Here is a 23,607-nt window from a genome sequence, read left to right as displayed (position 1 = left end):
CACTTACTTTATCCCTACTTCCCACAAATACTGCTTTGGCTGATAAGAAGCAAGAACATCATCTTCTCTAAGTGCCCTCAAATCAATGCATGAGGCTGCTGAGAAAGGATCCCTTCTGGGACTGCAGGTCCCTCATACTGAGTTGCAGACCTGGCTCCCATCCACAGGATGCCAGGGAGAGGGAGATGACACAGCTGCAAATGGAGATTTTTTAAAGGGAAAAAAAACCCCTGATCTTTGAGAACAACTTTGCATGTTTTCAGTTAATAGAAGTATTTCTGCTAATGCAGCAGGTGTGATTTATATTGGTGCTTATTGTATCTGAAAAAGAATAATAAAGCCAGCAGTTGTTTTTAGTGGCAAGATTTTAAAAAAGTGTTAATTATGTATTGCAGTAAAAATCTACTGTTAATGACATTGTCAGCTGGTCAGAGAGAGTCCATGTATAATGCCTGGAGCAAGGAGTCTCTTGAATAGTTGCTTTCCAGACACTGGAAGGGAAGAATTGCTTGGTGACCTGATTTTTGTATATAATCATGATTTCTGTGGGAAGCAGGGTACTGGCCTAACTGGATCCCTGTGTGATAGCCAATGTGAGCAGTTTCACTGTAAAAGACATCACAGTTGGAGAATTTCTGTTCTTTTTATAAGGAATAGATTTATTTTACAAAATCAAGCAGTCTAGTCCAAATCAAAACAGTCCACGGACTATAGTTTTGCTGGATTCTCATCTCTTATGCAAACAATCTGTGTGTGCACAGAGGATCTATCCTACTAATGCTTATTGCCTAACTGGTGGGAGAATAGCTTTAGTTCTTCTGTCAGCTCTGTGCTTCTTGTACTTCAACCTATTCCTCTTTTCATGTCTCCCTGGCTGAGCTGCTCCCTAACCTTTTCTGTGAAAGCTTTTGACTCTTGACATACCAGCCTTAAATCTTTCACTTGTTTAATAATTTGCAGCCAACTGGGACTAAGTAATGCCCTTGTTCAAAAGCACATCTTATTAAATAGCACATCTTGTGCTTTCTTTTTAAGTATAAAATATTCTTACTTTGTAAAAACTAATATTTTATCTCTTCATGTCTTTTATAGTGTTTGGCTGCTGGTTCAATTATTATGAATCGTGAAATTGAGAGTATGGCTATGAGGCCCTTGGCCAAGGATCTGACCCGAAGCCTAGAGGAAGTCAGAAATATCATTCGTGACCAGGCCTTAAGGGATTTGAACCTCTACACAGAAAAAATGAAAGATTCCCTCAAGCATTTTGATGTTCTTTTTGCTGAGTTCGAATTAAGGTAAAAGAGATGAAGTAAATGTGTTGTGAGCCATGTCTTGGCCACTGCAGCTGTTTTGTGGCTTGTTGGTTTTTGGAAATTGGGTGTTTCACTCTCTATTCTTTGAGTGGAAAAAGGATGTAAATTTTTTTATCCTTGTATTTGAATTCCTTAGTAATTTGTTGTATTGTTAGATTTTTCCTTCCAGTGTAGCAATAATGAAAACTAAATGGCTTTTTAGCAATCAACATTTGCTCTCTCCAACTAAACTATAATCCCCCATTTGCATAGTGGCATATGGCATTTGAGGGAGAATTTCCAAAACACAAAAGGAAAGCATAAATCTCTTCTCTTAATGTTTTCTTTGTCAGAGAAAAGGCAACAAATAGGAGATGTTTAAAAAGAAAAGAACAATAACAAATATTCTAGAGACTATGAGGTTTGGTTCTTTTGTGCTTAGTGGTACAAGCAAGATGTACCCAGTGAATTTAAGAAGGCAGATTGAATTCTGATGGAGGAGGTGCTTTTACACAAGCCATAATTAACCACAGGAACTCACTGATTTGAAAACTTGTGATTGAAAAATGACTTTGAGGTTTATAGCTTAATTAAAAATAACTGCTTTTTGGGGTGATGCTTTTTTGCATCAAAGGTCACATTGACCAGTCTTGCATTGTGCTCCGTATTGTAACCAGCTCCTGCCTGTGTGTTAGATGTTTGTGGTGCTGGCCACAGACAAGATAATGGGCAAGATTATCGATGGATCTAATATGGTACAGTCACTGCTGCCCTTAGCAGAACATGTTTCTTAGAACTGGGTAGTCTTGTAATATTTCTTGGGAACAACCCAAGGACTGTCACGTCCCACATTACTGCTTGCCCTTCCTCAATATTGTTATTCTCTTGTGTTCTTTCACTCAGGTAAGCAGGTTTTTTTCTGATTAGAAAAGGCATCATTATTTTGTTGCATTGAAAACACTTTAATTGAAAATGTTGCCTAAAAACATGTTTTTAAGTGTTGGTTTGAGTGCAGACACCAATGATAATCAGTAACTGGTTCTTGGCAGTGTCTGTGCAGCTTCTGGCCTGTCAATACCAACTCTCTATACACAGCATTTTTCTTTATCGTTGTTTTGCAAACAACTTCCTCCCTTTCTGTGTTACTTGTATTCTACAAATGACCAATTAAGTAATACAGTGACAGAAAACCACTAAACTTTTACCAGTGTTTCTTACCTTGTTGAACTAGTGCTTTTGCTAGTAATTCCACATCGAAATGAGGCCAAATTTTAAGTGTCATAAACTGTCTCATCTGGGTAACTGAGTTTCATTAATCTAATTTCAGGTAAAACCTTTATAGATAAAATGTTTGGTTTAAGTCAGATTTTTTTAATTGAGGAAGTACATACTAAACTATTCTGTCATTAAGATGAGGCAGTAAAGATCCTTCAAAGGCCCTGTGCCTCCCAGTAAATAGTTCTCATATCTAAATGTTCTAACATAATTATATCATTATATCAAAATGTGCTATATAATTATATGTCTAGATTACTGCTGACTTCCACTGCCTCAATTCCACTACAATAAATAATTTGGCTGTGTTTCTCATAGATTCTTAGACAATACAGTTTTCATAATGAGTGCTGTTGAAATAAATACAGATTGGTACAAGAAATCATCTTAGGTTTTCAAGATGATTTTTCCTAGGTTTGGTTTTATTTATAATCTTATTTGTTACAGCATGTGAAACAGTGGCATGTTATTTTATAATTCTTGTAGTTATGTGTCAGCCATGGTACCTGTGAAGTCTCCTAAAGAATACTATGTACAGCAAGAGGTTATTGTACTGTTCTGTGAAACTGTGGAGAGGTAAGTTAAGGACTACATCTTAATTTATCTGTTTACTTTCTGTCGGAGTTTTTATAGAAGTACATTAACTATAATCTTGAAGAATTGTTGTAAAACACCAGGTATTTTGCTTTTCTACTAGTATCCAAGTATGAAGGTGAAAGGTATTAAGTATGCTTGCCAGCCACAAGCCTGTGTTTTGGTTTTTTCTACATTAAAAAAATACAAAACAAGATACAAGAATTAATAATCCAACAATAACTGTATTGTTGGTATGCCTAATTACAGATGTGTACATGCATTTAAATAAGCAAAATCTGTTTGAGGCATCAAGACTTGATGATATTTCATGCAAGAATACATAGAGAGATGATTCAAATCATCTGTGAACCTCCAGTGATTGTCATAAAGAACTCATAAAAGCTCTTTGAAATCTCAAAGGACTGGTCTTTGGCTCTATATGTATGAAGGGACGATGATGAAAGAAATCAATTCAGCAATTCATAAGTTCTTCTAAAAGTATAAGGTGTGAAGTGTGAATTTGTAATGTACTGTCTTGAACAACTTTTTTCTTACCCCTTGTGGCAGATTAACTAGCCTGCAGGTGGGCAGTAGAGGGGAACAGCATGTGAAATACTCAGCCTAAGTGGCGTTTTAAGCAGTGCAGCACTACTCTTAAAAGAAAATTAGTGAATCATGTTCTGTGTAGAATTATTAGACACCAGTTGACTGTAAAAGGCCCTTAGAATAAGTGTTGTTTTTACTGTCATGTTAGGAGAATCTGTGAAGTAGGACCCTTGGTCTGGTGTGGTTGATCCTTTCATTAAGGAATGGGGGAGTACAGAGCACACTGCCACAATCTGTGCATGACACCAAGACCAGGGGTGTTTCAGACATTTTGGGAGACAGGATTACAACTCAGAAAAGGTCACAACAAGTAGGAGGAATTACCTTCCATCAGTCAGAGAGCTACTACACATACACATACTCACCTATGGCCCACACATGTCCAGCAGAGGCCACAAAGATGATGTGGGGTCTAGAGAATCTCTCTTAGGAGGAGAGGCTGTGGGAGCTGGACCTGTGTAGAGGAGAGAAGGCTGAGGGGATCTGATCAGTGCACACAAACATTGCAAAGGTGGGTGTCAAGAGGATGGTGCCAGATTCTTCTCTGGTGCCAGGGATAGGACAAGGAGTAATGGCCATAAATTACAACATGAGAAGTTCACGTCAACCTGGGGAAGAATTTCTCTACTTTGAGGTGGCAGAACAGCTGCCCGTGGAGGTTGTGGAGTCTCCCTCTCTGGAGACATTCCAAACCCACCTGGATGTGTTCATGTGTCACCTGCTCTAGATGACCCTGCCTGGCAGGGGCTTGGACTGGGTGATCTGCAGAGGTCCCTTCCAACCCTGACAATTCTGGGATTCTATATTTGCCCAGTAGGAGGAAAAATTTACTTGTAGGTTCAGAAAATCTGTCTGGGCTGTAGGAAGGAGCAGGGAGTGAGGATGGGCCACACAAGTGTGTCTGTCCACTGTTGGCACCAACCAGGGTTTGCTTTGTGGTCGTGTCCCATCCACCACCAGCAGTACTGGCTGGACAAGTGCTGACAAGGAACAAGAAAAAGTTATTTCCATTCCTTTGGGGACCAAAAGCAGGACTAATATGAACTGATATGAGCAAGTCAGAGAAAAAATTGGAGGATGTAATGAGACATATGGTGAAATATGGAAATTGTGAAGAAACCTGGAAAATAGAGCCAAGTAAAAATCCAAACAAAATGGAGCTTAGTTTAAAAGGGGCTTAAGATATTTGAGAAGTTATTTGAGGACAATGTAGTCTCCCCCAAATATTAAATCCTTACACTTCAGTAAGAGTTACTGTGTAGAACTGGGCTGTTCTTCGATGGGTTTTTTTAGATTTTTTTGTTAGTTAAGGGGGAGAATGACCTTGATAATTACAGCAATTTGTATTTGAAAAGGAAACCAAGTACTTTCCCCTATTAATTTAAAAATGTTTCTTTTATTTGAAAAATTGTCAGCACCAGTGGTTTTCAGTATTAAGCTGAAGCTTGACATGAAATAGTAAATAGGGAAAATCTCATAAAACTGAATTGGGTTTTGAATGACTATGAATGCTTTAAGTGTTTAAAGGAATTTTTTCTTGCATTTATGTTTTTATTATACTATTTCTTCTTTAAAGCAAGGACTTAAGCAATCAGTTATATAGTGGTTTAGATTGTACAAAACTAGCACATGAGTTAACTCCTGCCAGTTTGGTTTGGCTTATAACAATTTTTTCAAAATTTTCCTTAGTGAAATATGTTCTTCAAACTTTGTCTTACTAAATAATTTTATTCTTCTGCTTAGAGCCTTAAGGCTTGGATACCTCACTCAAGATATGATAGATGACTATGAACCAGCTTTAATGTTTACAATTCCAAGATTAGCCATTGTATGGTGAGTAATTTTTAACCATTCTCTGCTCTGCCCCATTTAAAGGTTTATTGAAGGTTTGAAAATCTCTGTTTAGAATTTTGATGTCTTTCACCTGAGTTTGCATTAACATTCTTTAAAAAGAGTTGAGGAGGATTGTTTTGTTCTAAATCATTACCAGTTTAATGTAGAACATCAAGACAAAAAAAGAAATATGGTGGATCTCTAAATGGAGAGGGCAGGAACAATTGATCAGGCGTCCTCCAGCAAAATTGAAAAATTCAGAACATCAGTCTTTGCAATGTCATGTTGTCGGAAACACATATTTTGAAAGCACATATTTTTTGACATTCAAAAGCAGGATGACTTAAGGATACAAGTCTTGAAAATGACAAAATTTCAATTAAATTCATGTGTTTTTCTCAATGACTAGTTTTCAGAAGGAATGATCATGGCAAACTGCATTGTAACTGAGTTAGGCTTAAGTCACTTGAAGCAAAGTATTAATATGTGTAACTTTTGTGTAGATTTGTGCTCTGTATTGACCACTCAAGGCAACTAAATTATAACAGTGTTTTTAGTTCATGCAGCTTTTGCAATATTGAACAAATCAGATGCATTTTTCTTAATGAGTCTTCATGGTTTACTAAGGCAGCAGCTTCTCTGGAGAAAAGCCAGCATATTTTTAATATTTTACCATTGTGAATGTTTTAAAGTTAGCCAATATAAGTAGGATAATTGAGGGAAATAAAAAACCTCAAATCCTGAGTGTAATACACTTCCCCTCAGGAAATCCCTATGGCCTGTTGTTCCTGTTAAATAGTATATTGTCTCTAACTGTCATTCTAAAAATAATAACAGTAATAATCTGATTATTGGAAGACAACAGGAATGTGAGAACTCAGTTTGAAGCTGCTGGAAGATGCAGCAAAGGAGAACACATCATGACTAACTGGAAAACCAGGGCTCTCTGGCAAATAGATCATGTCTACCCCAAATTACAAAGAGGGATAGAGAAGAAGAGGTTTAACTGCTCCTGATTATTCAGTGATAAGAAAAGAAATCACTGTCATGTGAAGTTCCACAGAATAACTACCCTGTCCATAAACACTGTTATCTGGAAGAAGCACAACCCTTCTAGGAAATATTAGGATGCAATTTTTATTTCTTTGCAGTGCTACAGCTATATTCAGATTCTGAACTCTTTCAAATGTTACACATATACAGGAGCCATTTCATTTTTTTTTTCTGTATGTTCTAGCCCACTTATTTTTTTTCTTTTTAATTTCTTCCAAGAGTTAAATTCTGTGGCAACCAAACTGCCTAAAAGCCAGAGGAACAGGGACTTGGCATCAGGTAGAAGTTTGAGGAGAGTAGCCTTGAGCTTTCACTGAGCAAAGTAGTAGCATTTGCTTATGCAGAACATAAGACATGAGTCAGCAATAATTGCTGCAGTTTGTGGCAGCCTGCTTGTTGAAGCTTGGAAAGCATAGAAAAAAAAGATAAAATTATGTATCCTTGGCAACAAGATAATTTGTCTTAAGCCACAAAAAAAAAAGTGACTTGCAAAGGAAGCAACTTTTTCTGTCTCTCATCTCCTCTTTCCTGCTTCTGCCTTCAAAACCCTAATCCTTTGGTTGTTTTTTTTTTAATACTTCAGAGGAATTCATATAGCTGGTGACATCAGCTTTGCTGCTCTGCAGTCTTGGTGGTCACAGAGGTGCTTAGTAGGGAAGAACTGGTGACCAAAAGACTTTGACAGTCTTTTTAGCCAAGGGTTACTCTGGATGATTTGCATGCTGGATAGCTCTCTAAAGCAATGTGTAATTTGAGTTGAAGAAAAGGAGCATGACTTTGAAATGCATTCAGTAACAGAGCACTGGCACTGTGGATAGGACGGGGAAAATGGCCTTGGAAAAAGAAAACTCATGTAATCTCAACTGTGAGATTGGGAAACATATATTGTTTTTGCGGAGGATTAAATACTTTTAAACAGTGGTGCCTGGTAGGAATCCACTCTCAGGACACAGTATGGTGTGGCACAGCAGATCTGAAGGTGAATTTTGTTTAATCCGTGACACACAAACAGATTTGGGCAGTGGCAATTTGATGAGGAGGAGCTATTGAGATATCTACAGTGAAGTACCTGGAGGCTCTCAGGATTGTGAATTCACCTGTTTCCAGGGAAATTTGTACCATTTAGAAGCATGTTTTTTTCAAAATGTGTTTTATGTGATGAAGAAAATCTGTTTCCTTTTTTTACCATATGTCAATACCAGGTTATATTTATCTTAGAGGTAAAAAACCTAGGAGCTCAGGAGGTCAGCTACCTTACCTGGAAATTATTTAGACTGAAATGAAAAGCCATCTACAATATCTCAAATCAATGGACCTTCCCCAATGTACTTGATAATAGGTTTCCTTTGTGAGGTTTTTTGTTTTGTGGATGTTTTTTATTCAGCTGCAGCAATAAAACAAATGTGTTCTTCCCTTTATGCTTCCATTTCTTTTTCTGCCATGTTTAAGAAATGGGAACAGAGTGAAGGGGATCTTTTTCCTGTTACTTTAAATAGCATCTAATTCTAGCTGTGAGTGAATAAGGCAAAAATAAGATAACGAGATGTAGTTAAATGTAGTTCTAATGTTTATGTACAGTTGCTTTTCTGACTCTTCAGTGGTTGCTCTGTGTAATAAAATTTTCATTTTTGTGTGTGTTCATGCATGTGTTTGAATTACAGTGGCCTTGTTGTCTACTCCGAGGGACCATTAAACTTGGATCATAAACCAGAAGATATGTCTGAACTCTTCAGACCTTTTCATACTTTGCTAAGAAAAATAAGGCAAGTAATAAAAGATAGTTGTAATTGGTTCTCTTCTGAAGAGAAAATCAGGGGCCTGAAAACTCATAAATGCTTTAAAAAGTGTTTCTGTTTGCTGTGTTAACCATAAACTGCATTTTCCTCTCATCAGCCTGATATACCTGTGAAATAACTAAATGTAGTTTTCCTTTTCACGGTAGTTTTCTGAACTTTTAATCTCTATCATAGTTTCTTTTTTTTTTTTTTTTTTTTTTTTTTTTTTTTTTTTAGTATAATTTTATAGCATTTCAGATTTTCCTGGTGCTTAGATGATGCCTGAAATAGTAAAGTTAGAGTTTATTTTTGGGAGATTCTGTTTCTAATTAGCATCAATGTTTCTCCTTAACTAGACTTATTATATTTTGTCATTATGCTATGATGCAATACTCAGACAATTCTTAACGTAATAGAAATGGCTATCAGTTTTTCATATTGTAAATTCGTTTTTTACAGGATGAATCACTTTATACTTCTATCTATAATGCTTCAGGGTTGGTTATCATTGGAGATGTGGGCTTTGGCTCAAGTATAAAGAACATTAAAATATTTTTTTCTTACCTGAGATCTTTAGAAGACTGATCTGTTACTTTGGAGAAAATAAACTGTATCTTTAAAGGATCTTTATGTTCACTCTTCAGGTATTTTATCTGGATGTTAAAAAAATTTCTTAATCCATAAACCATGTTACTTTCCTACAATTCAGATTTATATACCAACTGCAACTTTTGTTCCTAGCAATATCTAGAGATAATTTGACAGGTTTGGAGTTTTCTTTCCCCTATGTCCAATTTTCAGCAGTTTATCGCCTTCCCTGGATGTCATGGTGACAGTTTGATGTAAGAATAGTTTTCCCATAGTTTATCCAGATTGATCTCCTCTCATCTGTTAGAGGTGAGGCATCTCCTGAGGGAGAATGTAAGCTCTGGCAGGGGTGGTATAAAGGGGAACTATTTCTGAATTTAGCCTTTATAAATATCTAGACCACATCCTCATGTGTCTCTTGAAAGCTTCCTAGTATTTATGTTTAGAAGTCTTATTTTTAGGTACATTAGTGATATTCATATTGAAATGTGAGAATTAAAATTGAGAAATCAACATGTTTGGTTTGTTGGGGTTTTTTGAGTAGTTATGGTTTTATAAAACACTGGGTTAGGAATAGCAACGTGAACTGAGGGGCAAAACTGAAGTTAGAAGGAGGAAAAAGCTTCATTGATACTGAAACTTGGAAACTCCATGAAGTACGTTAAAATACCTTATTCCTAATATGTGGCTATTGCAGATATTTTCACCAGCATTCCACTTGCTGTCTAAAGCCAAAAGGATATTTAAAAGCCAATATTCTTCTCATAATCTGTATTTTCTGCTTTATCCTCATATTTCACAATGTGGAAAATTAAAATCAATGAAGTCAGTGTATTGCTCAGCCCATTTGATTTTCAGTTACTGTGAATGTAGCTCTGGGGCTGAACACAGATTTGTTAAATGCTTGTTTGTTCAATAACTACAGTTTTCAATGCAAACTTCAAAAAATAATCCTTCAAATTCAATTTTGGAAAAGTTCTGATATACTTTAAGACTTGTATTTATTCTGTGAAGGAAAGAGAACATTAAAAAATGTGACTTCAGTTGTCTAGGAGACAAAGTTGGCAAAGTGTTCTTAGTGAGATAACATCTATCAGAGCAAAAATTCAAGCAAGAAGTAATATGAAATTCCATGTCTGGCAGTCTCGGAATTGAAGGGACTCAAATACTGGCAAGAACTGAGCTCAAAAAGATCCTTTACTAATATTCTTGAACGAAAAATACTTTGAATGAAAATCAAATGAGATACAAATAAGTGTGCTGTTCATGTAGGGTAGTTGAATTGCTTTCAGAAGTACCTGAGATGTGTAGGGTTGGGTTTTTTTTCTTGTCAGTATTTTTTTTATACTCATCAGGCTGCAGTCCATACTCTGTGAGAAGGTTCATAGAAACCTATGAAGAAGATGGAATGATATCCAATACCCTTATTTCTGCTTCCCAACAAAGGAAGAGTGTTTTTTCCTGCAGTCTTTCTCCAGTCTCTAGCACTAGTAGTTAAGGCATGAAAATAGATTCAGAAATCCTCTGTTAAAAATAGCTGCATTTTGTATTCCAGTTGTGTGGCTGTTATTCTCGGGTTTGGTTCTTCACCCGAGATTCAGGTGGTTGAGTGTCTTTTGCCCTCTGAAAGCCCTGAGCCAGGTCTTAAGAAAGAAGCAGAGTCTTCAAGGTCTTGTTTTTCAGGGTTTTTAGTTTTATTTCATATCTCACAATTCTCTATGCCCAGCTGAGATCTGAACAGCACCCAGGACATGAGGTGACTACCCCCCAGTGGAGCATTGCTGTCCTCTTATACAGATAGTTACATGTCTCTTATTTACGTTTACGGGCCAATACCTATTACTTGTATAAAAGGATCATTTCTACTTTGACCCAATCCTCTTAAACTACTTTGTGCCATCATCACTGCAAAAAATGCAGGCCAGGGAAGAAGGAGAAGAACCCAGGGCACTGCCCTAAATCCTCCATCTTGTTCCCCATTTGCCTCCATTCTAAGAAACCCAAAACAACAAAATTTTCCACCCTGTGATTCACTGCACTACTGTTTCTCACACCTTTGTGGTTTGTAATTCTTCTCTCAATGTTTGAAGCCTCTCCCACAGACTGAAGTCAAAGACTGTGTCGTCCTGGACTCTGTGCCGGGGGTCTACTACAACCCTCCTGTACAGATCTCAGACCCTCTTGCTCTGGTCCCAGGCATCTCTGCCAGGGTCCCTAACCCTCCAGGGTGCCCAGAGGGATTCCCTGGACTCTGACAGTTATAAGAATATAGAACATCCTAGTGCAGAATGTGATCACATCCTCAGTGAATTTCTCTGTAAAGTTCTGTAACTTTTTAGCAAACGAAGTATTTTAGCTCATGGAGCAACATCATATACAGAGCTGATTATTTTGTAGGATTACAGGTAATTAATTTTTAAACTGTATTATCCTAAAATATCCATAAGGCAGAGGTAAGTACTGTATTTAATTATGTTGATCCGCATAACTAAATCAGAACTAGCAGAGATGATAAATATCTATTAGGTATGAAAATTTTTGGTGTCGTACTGGTGGCTGATGACTTTGAAAACAATAGAGATTGTTGAGGCTCTGAGAAAAAGCAGTAAGGGCTCTTGCTGAGCTTTTGGAAAGGTTGAGCAACAAATTATGGCTTTGAATGTTTTAATTAATATCTAAGCCAGGTGCTTGTGTTGACTTTTAGTTTGTGTGTAAAACATTAGATTTGGTATTTTTTACATCTACCAATGCATAATTATATAGTAGTGCTGTCTCTTTGCCTTTGAAACTCTGGCATTTGAACGATTTCTGCCAAACTACTGCAATCTGCTTGGGGAAAACACAGATCACATCATCTGCTCTATGCATAGATCTGTGTGCCTGTGACACTGAATGTTCCTGTGATAAAACACTACCTATACTATATATACATTTGAGACTGCTGTACTGAGATTTTTCAGAAGTCAGCAGTCTTGGGATTTTGCAGTATTCCTTAATTGTGCCCTATTTCAGAGCTCTTTGCTTTCCTAGTGCTTGTTTCTGGACCATTACAAGTGGTGGCAGGGTCCTTATGGGTTTTGGTGGTGCAGAATCAAGCAGATTGCACATCAAGTGCTGCAAAATCAGAGGATCATACCATTCTAAATACACTTGAAACCTTTCTGTATCATTGACTGGAAATTAAAGTAAATAAACATGCTGTCTATGTTAAAGAATTGGGTGGGGACGTTGGGAAATTTGTGTTCACCGTGTGCACAGTGATTAGAGAAAACTGCATAGTTTTCCTGAGGTGACCGTGTTCAAAACTTTGAGTTGATTCAAAACCGTGGTAGTAAAGGAGTGCCAGTGCTGTTTGTTACATACCTCAGTGTTGGTTTCTCAGTGTGGGTGTGTCAGACAGATCTGTGGACTTTGGTGTGCAGAGCTGAGCAGAGTGGGAGGATGCATGTGGCATCCCTGTACCTGCGCTGGGCTCCTGGGGTGGCAGCTCCAGTGAGGTAGCTGGTTGTGCTCCCTTTGGAGCATGAACTGAAGCACAGGCTGGTAATGACAATGAAGCTATTCTCTGACAATGAGGCAGTTTAAAATTCTAGTCAGAATAGGAGCAAAGTTAATGGAGGAGACTTGAGGAATGTGCAGGATTAGGGGGTTTGTGGCCCTGTCTTCTGTTAAGCCAAACTTGTCTTTAAAGACATCTGGCCTCATGTCTTTGAAGAACTCATTTCTGTACCCTGGATATTGGCAGTAGAGTAAAATATGTTAATTGGTTTTGCAGTAGGCTGAGCAAATCTCTACTACTGCTTGTAACAGGCAGAGCACATCTGAAGAACTTGCTTTGTATTTCTGCCAGTAGCTGTAACCACTGAAAGAAGAATGTTCCTCGTATTTTGAAAGCTAGATTGCCTTTCTGTGATACAATGCCAAAAAGAGTAAAAGCAGGTGAAACCTCAACATGCCCTTTTTAAAATTCGGTATTTTCTGAAGCCCCTCTGAGAAGAAAGCACATTGCTGCTCATCAGAGTGGATTGCAGAAGCTGATTTTACCTGTGGCTTCTGAATAATGTAAGCAGAGAGAGAAATCCTTTTTGTCCATATTAGCAGAATGAGTTAAAGGTTCTTCAGCAGAAAGGAAATAAACCACTGAAGTAGCTAGAATTTAATTAAACTTTATAGTTTACTGATGATGCCTGATGTTTAATTTTTTAGTAGTGAAATGTCACATTTCTTTCCATATATTGCTTAACATTCATTTTCAATATCTTCATAGTTATTTTGCAGCATGGCAGATTGGCAGTGAGTCCTGTATAATAATCTAATGTACAGTGTATCAAAAAGGTAACTATTGATCAAAAATTTGTCATCTTTAAAAATGACTGGTGAATCTAGGGAATTTTAACCAGAGAAGTGTAGATAATTCCCTGAGCCTCTTTTAGAATGAGCTGTATTTGTTAATAGCAAAACTTCCAGTGTTTGGATTAGGCAAATGAGCATATTCCCTCTGAATTCAAAGCAGGATTATTTCTCTACTGAAATTATAGAGCTGGTAGTCCATGTGTAATTCAACTGGTGATGTTAGTCCTCCAAGGCTGCCTGGATCTGACTCATCTAAAAAGATATGAGCACTGTCAGCTGACTTCACTGGTGGTTGTTGCTATTATTATTATTTTTAACCAGGCTTTATCCTCATAACTACATACAATTGCTCTTAAATTTTGAGGTGTTGTTATTGGCAGAAATAAGAATTCATTATTCAAGTCCATGGAGCTCACCAGTGTAAAGTCAATATGTGTTTGCAGCACTGAATTTACAGTGAATGTGTGGAACCTGTATTGGATAGGTCTGAGCAGCCAGGCTCTCTGAGCCTTTGGAAAGGAAGCAGAGTAGCTCTGGACACCTAGACATTCAATAATCATGGGTGCTGCCATGTGGTGTTTCTGGAGACTGAATAAAACCCCAGAATAGATGCTGGAGGTCCAAAGACTCAATCTTAGATTTTCCCTGGGCCTGGTGTATCATTCTCAGTTATGCTCATGGGGTGGGATGGAAAGCAAATTCCTTTGAACGTTGCTGGTGTCGTCTCTGTCTGTTGAAGTTGTTCATTCTTCTCTTGTTTTGAGAAGTGTGTGTGGCTGTGGTGTATGGAGAAGCATAGCTGATGTTTAAGCAGTTTTCTCTTGGTCAGTTCCTGACACACAGTTTTTAATCCATTCAAGAAAAGCTCACTGGGGATTACTGAACACAAGGATGCTGCCTTAGGTCAGAAATTCCAGGCAGTAGGATCTACTCACAGGGATCCCTGTGTGTCTGTCCTGTGCTTATGCTCTTCCTTAGGACCCATGAGGAGCCAGGATTCCCTACTTGATGGACCCTGGCCCAACCCATGAGTTTCCTATGTCTTTAGTAACTTTGTTTATGTGAGGGACAAGCTTAAACCCTTCACTGTTACATTTGTGTTCTTACTCTGTTTGTTGTGGTTTTTAAGTATGAAAGCCCCAACTGTTTTTAAAATCTCACATCACTTTGTTTATGCTTATAAAATTCTGCATCAATGTTTCTGTAAATACTAACAAAATGGAAATTCGTAATACAAAGCCTCATGGCAGCAATCCTGTTGTTCTGTGTTTTTATTCATCCTATTGGTATAGTTATTTCAAAAATAAACCGTGATAATATTACTGTTTTTATGTTGACCTTAAAACTTAAGCCATTCTCAGTTTGTTTTAAAGTGATATTCAAATGCTTAATCTCTTACAGACACTGGTTAAATACAAGATCTGAATAATAATAAGGTGGTATCATTTTGTCTACATACTGTGTAGACAAAAGAAATGAATGTATAGGTACTTAAAATGTTTTAGTGTGCCAAATAGCAATACTGGTTTATAGCTTATTAGGCAGGTGGGTCTAACAAGGATTGCCCATTTTCCTTTTTTACTTACTTATGACTTAAAAAAATGGTCAAACTTTGAATTTGAAGATGCATACGGGATGATTCTAGGAAATTCTGACCTGTGTTTACAGAGTGTGAAAAGGGGGGGTACAATTTTTCTTATAAGTGGTACTTCTGGAGGCTAAGAACTTTTTTTAAGGGTCATATAAAGGAAGATTTAAAAAAAAATAAAATGTTAATTGTGTGGAATGTACATAGCCATATTTTTTCTGACTTAAGAATGCTTATCTAAACTGTTAGCTTTTTGAAACTGTAGGTAGTTGATATACAGGTGAAACACTAGTAATTTTTTTTTTGAGCTATTTGAAAAATTGGTAGTACTTGCAAAAATATTTGGTCTTTGAGTTATCAAATTAAGAATATAAACCATTGACTAGAAATCCAGATGTGAGATGTGTTGAATTTTTCTTTGGTGTTTTTTTGGCCTCTTTTTTACTCCAAAGTTACTTCTTTAAGGAAATTCTTTTAATATGTGCATATTATTATGATTATGCTAGCTGTATGTCACCTGCTTACAAATTATTCCTAAACACATGAGGTATAACGGACTCCTAACCTCTGTTGAACAGGTCTTGCTTTTCCCATCCATTTGTTTATGCTAAAATACACTTACTGATCTTTGAAAATGATGGCAGGAGTTCTTGACAGAAGATACTTGTGTATGTGGCTTCTAATTGAGAAGGATAGTGTAAATCAAATTCAGACCTAAGATTACATGCTGCTGTGTCTATGGATTTGTTTTTGAGTTATCCAGCACTTAATAACACTTTGTTTTCAGGTGCCCATAGTCCTAAACTGCAGTACTGAGGACACTTGGTAACACTGGAGATGCTGCATGTCTATAGAAAACACAGTTTACTAAATTTCTCAGTGTTTGCTTCTAGACCTGCTTTGTTCTTAACATCATGCAGAAGCTTTACTCCTTAATGACCCACCCAGTGTCGTGGCTTAACCCCAGCTGACAGCTCAGCCCCACGCAGCCAACTTGCTCACCCCTCCAGTGGGTTTGGGGAGAGAAGCAGAAGAGTTGAAGGGAGAAAATTCATGGGTTGAGATAAAGACAGTTTAATGGATAAAGCAAAAGCCCCACACACAAGGAAAGCAGAACAAGAAATAAATGCCTCACTTCCCCAGGCGGGTGTGCAGCCATCCCCAGGACAGCCGGGCTCCATCACATGTAATGGTGACTTGGAAGACGAATGCCACCCCCCTCCTCCTTCTTCCCTCAGCTTTATATACTGAGCATGATGCCACATATATGATATGGAGTATCCTTGGGTCATTTGGGGTCACCTGCCCCAGCTGTGTCCCCCCCAGCTCCTTGTGCACCCCCAGCCTCCTCCTCACTGCTGGGGTGGGTGAGGAGCAGAAAAGGCCTTGGCTGTGTGTGAGTCCTGCTCAGCAATAATAGAAACACCCCTGGGTTATCTACACTGTTTCCAGCACAAATCCAAAACATAGCCCCATAGCAGCCACTGTGAAGAAAATTTAATTTTTGCCAGTCGAAGCCAGAAGACTGAGTTGAGTGTTTGAGGCAGGAGAGAGTCAAGTTCCAATCCCCATTTCAGTGATCCAGCTTCCAGATACGAGTGCTGCATAAAGCAATATTACTATTTTATTGAATTCTTTTATCTGACAGTATAATGCCGTGAAACTTCTGCAGTACTCTTTTGCAGAGTAATTTTCTGAATCAACTTGAAGGATAGAAAATTGGTTTGCTAATCAAAGTCAAATTTGTGAATTAAAAAAATAAAATGATAAAATCAATCTAATTGTGGGTGACATTTTCACTATAAGTGATGGGGAGGGAAAAAGTTCCATTTTTGTGTGTGTTTTGGTTTATTTTGAGGCTTCACTGCAAGCATGTATATAATTTTATGCCCTCTGTTTGCATGAGTAATCTCAAATTCAGGCATCAGTAGTCACGTGCTCTGGATATGAATGCCAAATGCACCTTGAATTACACAGTCAGAAGTATTCTCTGCCCTCAAGTTCTGGATTTCTGCACTAACAATAAAAGCTTTTTTAAAATCTGTAACAGCAATGCCTCATGATTATAAATGACTAGTGATGTGTGTATTTCTTCGTTTTCAGGGATCTCCTTCAGACACTGACCGAGGATGAACTGCACACACTGGAACGTAACCTGTGCATCTCTCAAGATGTAGATTTTCCTGTCAGAGCAGATCCTGAAGTACCCTCTGTCATTGCACCAGGCATAACTGCGACTTTGCCTCCGAAGGAACTTTCAGCAAAAGCTGAGAACACAGAGGCTGAGCTGGCTTGTTCCATGCAGTATGATGAGCAGGAGCTGGAGCAGCTGAACAGGATGGTACACAGAGTCGGCGATGAAATGTCTTCTCTGCTTTCCCCTCCAAGCATCTGTCAGTCTCCAGCTCACAGACCTAGCCTAAGAAATAGTTCTAGCACAGAAGCTTCACCAACAAGACACCATCTTGACAACTTAACTGATGAAGAGGACAGAGTGTTTTTTATGGATGACTTAGATGGAGCAGGAGAAGCTCTGGCTGGGTTGGATTCTGTCAGTGATACTTTTGCTTGGGTGAATAACCCTTGCCACAATTCAGAACAGAACTTGCAATACAGAGATGCTTTGCTTTATGAGAATGGCCATCAGACAGAGGAAACTTTGCTTTTAAAAGATGCTGAAAGTGACTTAAGCAATAACAACAATGTCGAAGATGGAAAACAGATGTCTGGCATTTCAGTTCCAAATTCATGCAGCTGTCTAGAAGGTCCGGACTCACAGTTATACCTCAATGGCTGGGATGCGTACGCGGATGACGCAGAAACGGCGGAAGTGATAGCACACAGGACAGGGGGAATGAAAATATCTGCTACTGTAATATTCAATCCTAAATCTCCTTCTAGCTCAGAATCCCCAGTAACAACCCCAGAAGCAGCTATTAGTTGTGTTCCTGGATCTGCTAATCCATTAGCAAATGAGGAGGAGGATGAATCCCATAAACTCAGTATAGCTGCCACAAACTGTCTAATTAATTCCTGTGTGTGTTGTGGCAGCTGTGAAGACAGCAGGGAGGACGGTGTTGAAGGTTTAAAGACTAAACATTCTGCAGGAGGTGTTGTAAATGCTTCATACACATTAGTAAAGTCTAAGGAAATGGACCATGTAGATAACTTGGACAGTTCAGTCCCTGAGCAGGAAACATTAAAACCTGAAACTTCTGCTTTGTTAGCAGAAAGAGACTTTGGCAGTGAAGAGCAAAAACTGCCAATCTCCTCTAAGTGCCTGGCACATTCCTCAGGTTCACAGGTAGGAGCAGAAAGTGACTCCCAAGGAGAAGCAGAAAATATCTCAAATCAGCAGAAGAAATGGGAGAAAAGAAAACAGCTGTGTGATAAAAAAATGGACTACAATGAAGATTCTAGTAGTGAAAGGACAGCAAAGGAAGATGTAAAATCAAGATCTAGTTCAAGGTAAGAGGAACATGATGTCTTGGTAGTAATTTGCATGTACAGAAATTCCTGTATCCTTGTACTGCAGTGATTGGTGTATTGCTAATGGTGATTTTAAGGACAATAGAGTGTTGCAGGATTAAGGAATTTGTCCATATACATTTTTTTAATGCAGGTCGCTTTTTATCAGGATATCAGCTTTTCTGCAAAAGGTTTGGAGATCATTTGAATTTTAATCGTCAGGTGCCCGTGTATCATTGAAATCAATGTTACATTACCTGCTTAATGTATCCAAGAGGGCATTGCTGCTAAATGACCTGGGTCATTAATTCCATTGTACTCTGCTGTTTTATAGGAGAAGTGTGTCTGGCTAATACTAAAAAGTTAACTTTTGCATCAGTGCATGGGATTAAATTGTTATCTAAACACATTTTACCTTGACTTCATTTGAGAGAAAGGGGTTGATGTGACCATGTTGGCTGCAGGCACAAGTGTATCTGTGAATCTGTGTGTGCTGAAGGAGCTGAACGAAGTGGCTCTTAACCCTGTCAGACCATTTCAGCCAAAGCTGATAGAAGAGCAGAGGTCATGAATTAAGGTTCTGCATATTTAATTGTAATAAGGAACTTGATAATGGGGAGATGACATCATATTATTTGTAATAAAGAAAATGCCACGCTTCAGCTCAGCTTTGATTAGACACTGGGGATCTTACACAGATCAGTAGAAAACCTGACATCATTTTGGTTTGCTGTTTAGAGGATAACATGCTTTGTAGTGAGTCCTCAGTTTCCCTGAAGTATTAATGTCATGAAGCAGAGGGAAGACATTAGAGATAAGTTACCTTTGTTTTCTGTATTTCTATGACAGCTGGCTTTCTTTATGTGTGTGGTGCAGGATCTCTCGTTTTGTTATGTTCATAGAGCTCAGGATAACACAGTGGAGGTAGCTTGAGCCACAAAGCGTAACCACAATATAAAAGCTACAGAAATAAGTGTCCCAATTGAATTATGAAATATTTTACTAGTAGTGGAAGTAAAATCATGAGTTCTTTGGCCTGGACCTAGTTGCTTTTTACAGGTTAAATCAAACTTAGCATGCACAAGACTAAACTTACCTTTCTCATTTTTCTGACTATTTGCTATCTTAGGCTTACAAGTATGGTCATATTCAAGGCCTTACAACAGGGTTTCTAAGTGGACTTCATTTTAAGGTGTAATACACAAATCCCTTTGGCATTTTTGCAACACTTCAGGTAGAATACTATGTAAAAGTAATCACTGTGTTGATAAGTTTCCTCATAAATTAGACAAATTCAGATTATTTGTCTACCAGTTTTTGCCTTGGGTAGGATATTAAATGAATTTTTGAGAACCAGTCTGAAAAATATAGTAAAATTTTATATATATGTGTGTGTGTGTAAGTTACTATTTCAGCTTCCGATGTTTTGTGAATGTAGTAACTTCTCCACTGACTTGTTCAGCCTCTGTTAATATTGTTTAAAAACTTTATCTGAGAATTTGTCCCTCTACAAAGAGTTCTTTAAGTCTGTCTTCCCATTTAGTTTTGTTTGCTTCTGGTTCCTGTCTGGCCTCTCCTGCCTGTTGTGATTTTGTAGACCTAAGTCACATTTTGTCAATGTGATTACTTTTTCAGATTGGAAAAGTCAGAGCCTACTTGATCAGAAGTTGTCCACAAATAGTCCATACTTTTGATCACACCTTATCTCTTGCCCTCAACAATTTTCAATTATACGATTTCCTCTTAGCAGTAAGTGAATCAGAACTGCACTTACTCAAGATGTGAGCAAACTGTGGATGTGCACAGTGGTATAATTGTTTTCAGTTGTTTTTCAGTGGTTCTCAGTATTTGACTTGGAATTTTTACTAAGTGGTGTGCTGAGGTTCTTTGTCTGCTAAAGCCCCAAGATGTTGCTTGTGACCTCAGAGGCTGTCATTCTGTATCTGTTGCTAAAATTGTTCTCCGTGTGTTTACCAGTTAAATCTTCCCATTTTATTACTTGTTACTCAGACTAAGATCTTGGGCAGTTGTGCAGTCTATTCTGGTTATTACCCTGAATAATTTTGCACTGGTAGTAACCTGTCAGACCTCATTGCTCTCCCTATTTTTGCAGGTCATACACAAAAACAAAGCTCCCAAGGTGCTGAAGAACATCAGCCATGACATCCCACCCTTCTGAGAAGGGATGGTTTAACAGCTTCTCCCAGTTTATGATTAAGAATTATCTGTCCTTTTTGTGCCACTCCCTCTAATGCTGTAGCTCTTTAGTTGTCTTAAAATCCTTTAGTGAGGTATTTTGAAAGAACCTGTTTGGAAATCCAGAAGCTTGACAGATGAATCACCATTCTTCACAAGCTTCTTGACCCTTTCACAGAGCTCCCAAGAGGTTCCCTCTGCAGAAGTCACGTTAGTTCTTCCCAGACAGACCTTCATATTCTTGTCTACTTATTGTAGCGTTTGATACATTTTAAGTTGCTTGGTATGATCATCAGGCTCTCAGAGCTAGAGCTGTTGGAATCCCTGTGGAGTCCTTTTTATTTTTAGGGATGTCCACCTTTAGACTCCAGGCATCAAGGAAGTTTTAAAAGAGAGCTTAATAATTCATCTAATTCATTCTTGAGTTCTAAAACTCTTGAGTGAATGTTTTTGAGTATTTTGTTAACAAGTTAGTGGGATTTGTCTGTTTTCACCATAGCCTCTTACACAGATATTTCTTTGATTACTTGTAATTAGCTGTATTCATTTTTGAGACTACAGTACATCTGTTATTGGCAAGGATTCCACCTTTGCAGCAATAGAGCAGTAGGGATGAAAGTATTTTGTTAATAGATTGTTGCTGATTTATTTGGAAGCATTCTAATACCACCTCCTTAGGTATATTCTGTGAAAGATGGAGATGCTGGGGTTCTACTGAGACCCAGATTAAAAATTTATATATAGATAGATCCTATTTTTTCCATATATGTATGTATGTAAGATTTGAGTCTTGCCTCTGAATCACAGTCATGTTATCAGCAAGAGATAATTCAGTTACAAAATAGAACTTTGTGGACCTTTCCTTACTCATGCTGCCTGGGCAATGACTAATCACTGCTTTTTGATGGTATTTTTAAATTGGAAGATCACATTAGGCTTCTATGACTGCTCCCTATTACATGCTTGTGAATGCCAACTTGAACATAGGGGAAATGTTGGAGACAGTAGATTATTTTCAGAATGATGGACCCATTAACTAGAACAATAAGCAATCTCATACACATGGAATAGCTGCAGGATAGGCTCATTCATCAATTTGATAAATGTATTTACTTTCTAGTTACTGTAAGTCACCAAGTAGAAGAAAATGTTCTTTCCCTTTTCTGAATAAAGCAGCTCTCAAAATGTGTATGTTGTGACACAAACTGTTTGTTTTAGTAAGTCAGTCATCTTACTACACAATATGACATTAGAGGTATAATCTCTGTGATCCAGATGGGTTTACCATAATAATCCTTGTATCTGAAATAGCTGGTATTTCAGGTTTCTCTGTCTAGCTTCAAAATTCAGTGGAGTTTAAAATACAGATTAAATACTCTTCTACCAAAGATGTTATAGAATCATGGAATGGTTTGGGTTGGAAGGGACCTTAAGGATCATCTTGTTCCAAACCCCTGCCATGAGCAGAGACACCTCCCAGATTGCTTAAAGCCCCATCCAACCTGACAAACATTTCCAGGAATGGGACCTTCACAGATTCTCTGTGCCAGGGCCTCACCCCCCTCAGAGTAAAGAATTTCTTTCTACCTATTCAAAACCTACCCTCCTTCAGTTTGAAGCCATCCCTCCTCCTCCTCCTGTCACTACCTGCTCTTATAAAAAGTCCCTTCTCCATCCTTCTTGTGGACTCTCTTCTGGTACTGGAAGACCACAATTAGGTCACCCTGAAGCCTTCTCTTGTCCAGGCTGAACAATCCCAACTCTCTCAGCCTTTCTTCATAGAAGAAATGCTCCATCCCTCTTGGTGGCCTCCTCTGGACTTGCTCCATCAGGCCCACGTCCTTCCTGTGATGGGGCCCCAGAGCTGGATGCAGCACTACAGGTGAGATCTCACCAGAGCAGGGCAGAGGGGCAGAATCCCCTCCCTCACCTGCTGCCCACGGGGCTTTGGATGATCCCAGGACAGGGAGGTTTCTGGGCTGTGAGTGCCCATGGCTGGGTCACGTGCAGCCCCTCACCCACAGCACCCCCAAGCCCTTCTCAGGGCTGCTCTGGATCTGTCCATCCCCAGCCTGTGCTGACACTGGCAGCTGCCCTGACCCAGGTGCAGCATCAGCTCTTGGTCTTGTTACAGCTCATAAGATTCTCATGGGCCACTTCTCAAGCTTGTCCAGGTCCCTCTGGATGGAGTCCTGTCCCTCAGGTGTGTCCACTGCACCACCCAGCTTGGTGTCATGAGGAAATATGCTGAGGGTACACTCAATCCCTTCCTCTGTGTCATTAATGAAGATATTAAGTAATTCTAGTCCCAGTAGGCACAGAGGGACGCCACTCATCACTGATGTCCATCAGGATTTGAGCCACTGACCACTGCCCTCTGGATCTGACCATCCAGCCAATGTCTTATCCATAGAACAGTCCATGCCTTGAATCCATTTCTCTCCGATTTACACACAAGGATGTTCTGGGGGACTGTGTCAAAGGCTTTAGACAAGTGCAGCTAAATGACATCCCATAGCCCTTCCCTTGTCTGCTGGTGGAGTCACACCATCACAGAAGACCATCACTGAGTATTGACAGGTCTGTGCTACTTGGGTTTCTAGTCATAGCTGATGTTATGTCTTTCTTTGTCATTTGCTTGTATCTCAAAGGGATAAAACACCAACAGCACCCAAGTCTTGGGCAGCAGTGCTAATGAGATGCAAATATGAGAAAAGCACTAGCAAAGATGCAGTATCTGATTTGCTGAAGAGGCAAGGTGATAAATAAAGGCTGTCATGTAGCAAAACAAACTGTTAAAGGGGGAAAGCCATTGAAGAATAGAAGATGATGATGCAGCTACAAAAAACACTATTTGGTGTTTTCAGTTAAAAAAGGATGTTAGTTAGCCCCAAAATCAAGCTTTAAATTTGTATCTAGTATTCCTTGTTTTTCAACTGGAAGCAAACTATACAGTTTTTTTTTAAATGTTCATTTAAACATAAAATTCCACCTGCTCTTTCAC

At 38.6% G+C, this 23,607-nt stretch overlaps 1 protein-coding gene across 4 annotated transcripts in view; it reads left to right on the top strand.

The window, feature by feature from the left end:
• Positions 1-23,607, top strand: part of ZFYVE28 (zinc finger FYVE-type containing 28) — a 147,199-nt gene that overhangs the window by 86,455 nt on the left and 37,137 nt on the right. For all 4 annotated transcript variants that reach the window (XM_083861471.1, XM_083861470.1, XM_083861469.1 and 1 more), the window contains exons 4-8: positions 1,093-1,295; positions 3,054-3,143; positions 5,493-5,582; positions 8,297-8,398; positions 17,043-18,407. In XM_083861471.1, coding sequence (XP_083717597.1) covers positions 1,093-1,295; positions 3,054-3,143; positions 5,493-5,582; positions 8,297-8,398; positions 17,043-18,407 — 1,850 coding nt within the window. The remainder of the gene's footprint in view (positions 1-1,092; positions 1,296-3,053; positions 3,144-5,492; positions 5,583-8,296; positions 8,399-17,042; positions 18,408-23,607) is intronic.

The sequence above is a fragment of the Zosterops lateralis genome (genome assembly GCF_965231275.1).
Source record: "Zosterops lateralis genome assembly, chromosome: 5".
NCBI classification, from domain to species: domain Eukaryota; kingdom Metazoa; phylum Chordata; class Aves; order Passeriformes; family Zosteropidae; genus Zosterops; species Zosterops lateralis.
The sequence above is the reverse complement of the archived record's forward strand: the minus strand, read 5'-3'. Positions and strand labels throughout refer to the sequence as shown.